The sequence below is a fragment of the Cyprinodon variegatus genome, unplaced genomic scaffold, assembly GCF_000732505.1.
Source record: "Cyprinodon variegatus isolate N-32 unplaced genomic scaffold, C_variegatus-1.0 Scaffold732, whole genome shotgun sequence".
NCBI lineage: Eukaryota > Metazoa > Chordata > Actinopteri > Cyprinodontiformes > Cyprinodontidae > Cyprinodon > Cyprinodon variegatus.
The window spans coordinates 383526-388818 of NW_015151185.1; the positions used below are offsets into that span (position 1 = coordinate 383526).

General features: G+C 41.6%; 2 protein-coding genes across 4 annotated transcripts in view; both read left to right on the forward strand.

Moving 5' to 3' along the window:
• c5 (complement component 5) overlaps positions 1-3139 on the forward strand; it is a 30092-nt gene extending 26953 nt beyond the window's left edge. Inside the window, exons 38-40 of the mRNA XM_015395258.1 lie at positions 1252-1341; positions 2671-2809; positions 2884-3139. Of these exons, the coding sequence (XP_015250744.1) occupies positions 1252-1341; positions 2671-2809; positions 2884-3016 (362 nt within the window). The 3' untranslated portion in view covers positions 3017-3139. The remainder of the gene's footprint in view (positions 1-1251; positions 1342-2670; positions 2810-2883) is intronic.
• A 1708-nt stretch (positions 3140-4847) lies between these two features.
• cntrl (centriolin) overlaps positions 4848-5293 on the forward strand; it is a 7008-nt gene continuing 6562 nt past the window's right edge. For 2 of the 3 annotated variants that reach the window (XM_015395267.1, XM_015395269.1), the window contains exon 1: positions 4886-4944. The gene's annotated coding sequence lies outside the window, so the exon portion shown is untranslated. Of the gene's footprint in view, positions 4945-5293 lie in introns of all 3 variants that reach the window. The other variant, XM_015395268.1, reaches the window with a different exon arrangement.

The following is a 5293-nucleotide window of genomic DNA, read 5'->3' on the forward strand; positions in this document are numbered from 1 at the left end:
TGACACATTTATTTATTTAATTGTGGCACTTTATATTAGTGACGTGGTTTTAATGAATGAATGACACATTTATTTATTTAATTCCACATTTAATTAATTATTGACACATTTAATTATTTATTTAATGCTGTATTAATTTATTTAATTTTGGTACTTTTTTCCTCCATACTGAATGGAGGTTATTAGTGTTAAAATGAATAATAACTCAGAACCAACTGCTTTGTTTTGCAGCATAATATTAATACATAAATACATGAAATTAACGTGGAGTCATCAGCACTTTAAGACACTGACAGTGGGAGGACTTTAGAACATTTTTAGATGTAGATCAGATTGGTGGAAAAGTATCGGCCGATAACCGATCTCCCAAAATTCAGAAAATCGAGGCTGTTCGATCGGCCGGTGGATTAATGGATGCACCCCTGGCAGGAAGCATGGAGCTCTGACACGGTTGAGACGCCGCGCTCAGACATGTACTCAGCTAGGTGTGCTGTCATTTAAGCAGGTCAGTAAATTATCTCAGTATTTTGCTGCTAAAATAAGATAATTATATAAAATGCACTTTAAATAAGATCACGGAAATGATGTTTTTTCCCTTTTTGTAATGCAATCGTCTCCCTACCTTCGCACATTTTTTTACTTACAAAATACACTTTTTTGGAGGAAATTTGAATTCACGTTTTGCATTGAATTTTTTTAAATGAGGTCTGGTAAATTTAGTCGCAGAAGTAAGCCGGCTGTACGAGATGGAATCTGATCTTTGAAGAGCAGAGTTCTCACAGTAAAGCATGGCAGTGGCAGCATCATTCTGATGGTATGATTAAGAGATTTGCCTTTAAAAGCTCTCGTCAGCAGCAGGGCTTCCTGTTGGTTTGATTGGTTTCCCTTCTTGAAGCCTAAAATGCTTCCAGAACGTCCCAAACTCTCAGCAGCTCCTCTGTTTCTTGTCTTTCATTGCTGGACAAATCCAGGTGTCGTCATGGTTACTGAGGTGCATGTCCTTCTCTCAGGATTTTAAGCTTTTTGATACTCCAGACACCAAGTGGATTGCCCCTATATTTCTCATTTCACCAGCTTAGTAGACAAACTGTGTGCATGAAACAAACGTGTTCCTAATTTTTTTTCGTGGGTCCCTTTAGTAGAACAGGCCATGAGAGTCCAGCTCATATTAGGATGATCTACAGCAGATTAGGAGGAGAAGGACTTCCTATGTTCATGTAAAAACGTGTGTCTGCTGTTTTTCATCTGCAGCCTTCAAGGTGACGGTGAAGTCCTCAGCAGCAGAGGGGGACTTTATGACCTACACAGCCACCGTAGCTGAAGTCCTTAAGAAAAGTCAAGGTGAGGCCCTGACTGTTACCATGGAGACGTGATATTTATTGATAGACCCAATGAATCTGGTGAAGATTCTCAGTCATCCAGGTCAGTTATTCCAAAAAAGTTAAAAAAACAATCCACTGGATTTAGTTTGCAGATGTTTTGCTTCCCATCTGCTTCCTTGATTGAAAGCAAAACGACTTCAAACTTGGAAAGAAAGTTTTCAAATGAACTGTGCAAAGCTGCTGCTAATCTTTCCCTAGACCTGAAAACTGAATGATAGGAATATTTTTTAGCTGACAGTGTAGTCAGTTAAAAACTCCCGTCTCTTTTTACTGCCGCTACTTTCTTCTTCTTCCTGTTTTTTCTCTTTGTTTCTAAAACTCTTAAAATCCCCTCGTTCCGTCCTCCCTGCTATCCTATGTCTCTGCGCTGCTTTGACAGACAACCCAAAAAAATATATATTGGAGGAGTTCAGACAATGCAACCTGAGGACATGAAGTATGCAAATTAGAAATTAGGCGATGGCGCCACCTAGTGCCTTTTAGGACAGCTAGTAGTTACTTTTCTTGCTGAGAAGTTGGCAAGACTGAAGCAGCGTTTTTATGGGACTCCAGGTCCAGAAAGTAAATCATTTCCTCTAAATAGATAAAGAAAAAATGTCGCTCCGCTCTCAGCGCCGTTCAAGGATGCGAAGATTAATCCGAGTAGCCAGATCCTCTAGCGCCTTCAGAGACTGAGGGTATTCCCGGGTGAAGAGTTCATCCTTGGTCCTGTCGTTCAGTCAGGTGATAAACACGTCCACGAGAGCTGCCTCCTTCCAGGGACTCTCTGACACTAGCAGATGGAAGTCGAAAACATGCTCCCAAATATACTCAGGGATCCTCTTAAAGCCTTCATCCTGAGATGAACTGCGCAGAAAACTTGGATTAATTCCTGTGAAAAGTCATCGTATGAGTAACTCAGGCTGGGATTGTTATGCCATACAGATATTCCCCACAGCTTCGCCTTTCCTGCTGACTGGGAATCTGTAATGTTAGCTCAGTGTGAGCGAAGGAAAAAGCAGGGTGGGGGTTTGGCACTGAGGCCTCCTGATGTCGCCGCACTGAATGGCTCGTTACCCAGGAGGATGTTTCATCAACCAGAGGACCGAGGCGAAGGGTGGAGCTCAGGATGTCCGGCTGAAATGGGCCGACCATGAGGCGGCTATCTTCTGAGATGCTTAGCTTAACATCTGATCTTCTCAAAAACTGTTTTGGGGAGGGAGTTGGATCATCACACTCTGGACTCCAGGGTTCAGTGGCAGCTGGGTTATGTCTTTCACCAGGTTCCTGCTGTTTTCCTGTGCTGCAGAGTTTGATGCAGTTGGTTTGCAGAGTGACTTGGACCTGATAAAGAAGGCCACCTGCAGTGGGGTCGACCTGCAGAACAACAAGCAGTACCTGGTGATGGGATCCAGTGGGTCGGAGGTCACAAATGGAGGCAGCATCAAGTCAGTGTCCCTCCACCTCAGCCTCACCTTAAGTTGTTCTTGTGTTTGCTGAGAACTCACCTGTTTCCCTGCAGGTATCGTTTGCCTTTGGACTCTGAGGCGCTGGTGGAGCTCTGGCCCACCTCATGCACGTCTGCAGAGTGTCAGGACTACAGTTCCCAGCTGGAGGGCTACGCTCTGGACCTGCAGCTGTTCGGCTGTCCCTGATCCATCACGGTTCAGCACAGTGGATCTTCCTGGACCGGGGCCTGTTTTATTAACACAATCTTAAAAGAAATATGATATCCAAAAAAAAAAAAACAGCAGAACTTTTCATCAAATTCTCATCAATATCAGCATTTTTTTTTATGTATTGAATAATAAAGTTTGTCTGAATGAGTTTTTTCTTTAATTTTTAACCAATTACTGATAAAAATGCATCCATCCATCTTCTCCCAGTTATTCCATCAGGGCCACAGATGGAGGCCGGTGCCTCCCATGCTTGGTTATTATTAAAGTCGCAGGGAAATCATATTTAAATGTCAAATCATTCTGGCTTAAACATGTATATAAATGTTCTCTTTATCAGACGATTTTGTCCCAAAAGTTAGAAAATTTCTGTTTAAAAAAAAAAAAAATCCTGCCTTAAAATCTGTGTTTTTTTTCGTTATCTTCAGTGGTGTCAAAAGTTTAGCTTGTGATCACGAGAGACCAGACGGGGCATTCAAGATGCCCGGTGAAGACTGATTGGCAAATTTTAAACATATGAGCGAAGTATGTGGGGGAACAACATATTTGTCCGTTTTTTTTAGTAACGTGTGTACGTATTTACGCAGGCTAGGTAAAATCCTTCTAGGCAATCTCATGTTGGAGAATCATCTCCATCTGGCATCTGGAGTTGAACCAGAGACCTCTTGATCTGAGTCAAATGTTCCACCACTGAGCTATACCCCCCAAATGAAGAGCGAGTTTAGGGATTTACAAGGAGATGGCATTGGAATGCATGACCACCCAAAAATAGTCACAGTTTGTCATTGGGTTTAATGCTGAACCACCGAGACAATCCTGCATGCTTAGCTGACTAAACGAGGTGGAAATACACTGTATGAATGTAATTTGCAGCGATGATGCTGATACTAAGCCTTTCTGATAAGCACCCAGCCTCTAAACAGAAATCAGGGGGGATCTGGAGTTGAACCAGAGACCTCTTGATCTGCAGTTAAATGCTCTACCACTGAATCTTCTTTTATTCTTGTATCTTTTCTGTATCTACAATCTTATTTTTCTCTCTTCTGTGAATGGTTGCCCTTTAAGAAAATCATTTCCTGCAATTTCAATATGTCATATTGAAATTGTGGGTCATTTAAATACACATACAGAATAATGGCACAGATTGAAACACTTAAACATATTGTTCTCCCATTAGTTTGTTAAAACCATTAAGTTATTTAGCATAAAAGGATTTATGGGTTAATTGGCAGCATTTATTCTCATGTAATATAAACTGTTATATATAGACTGTTATTATTATCATTCTTATTATCAGGTTTTCTCTCAGGTGGTTGTTGGAAGGTTGCAAAACCTTGAAAATAGGCTGGAACAGTCCTGCCAAAAGAAAACCTTGGACCTTGATCATATTCAGTTTCTCTGCATTGATTCATTGACTCCAATCATTTCTCTTTCTGCACATTTGAATATTCCTCCTCTGGTCGGTTCATTTTCTATCTTGTTCAAATTCTATCTCAACACGAAGATTAGAGATGAGGATGATGCAACTCAGGTGATAAAACTGAATAATATGGCCTCATCCAACTCAGTATTTGTGTAAAAACATATTCCAGGTACAGGAAACAGGTTAAAATAATGCAGTGAGAAGAGAAATTAACATAATCTAGAATCATAATCTGATCCTCTTTCACATCCACCGTAGATTCTTATGGAAATTTCAGCTGGTGTAGAGAAATGTGTCACTGTCTCTTTAAGAAAAACTGCCCGTTTGTTCTCTCCTATTGGACGGCGGAAGGGCTATCTCCTCTCTGATTGGCTAAGAGGGAGAGCCATCTTCGTCGCTCGAAGAGCAACAGATTGAAGGAGGAGCAGAAGAAGAAGAAGGGATGAATGTCGGAGAGTGAAAGAAGGATGAAGAAGAAACTGCTGTAAGTAAAAAACAAACTGAGAGAAGCTGAAAGCTCCGCCTGTTGACCCACGCGGGTTTATTCCCGCATCCTGAAACACGCATGAAACGGTGACTTCCAGAACTTCCTGGACTCTGACCAGCTAAGGGGAGGGGGGGGTCTGTATTCTCACTTATTGTACAATCAAAGGGACTTAAAGAGGACAGCAGAGGGATGCTGCTGTGTAGCTGGATAGGAAATACTTTGAATAAAAAGTCAAAAAGTAAAATTGGTTCCCAGAGAGCAGACTCGTTCTCACCATGTCTGTTCTGGAGAAGAACCCAGGAAAGTCTGGACTCTGGGAGAACAGGAGGTCCATTAGCACAGCAGC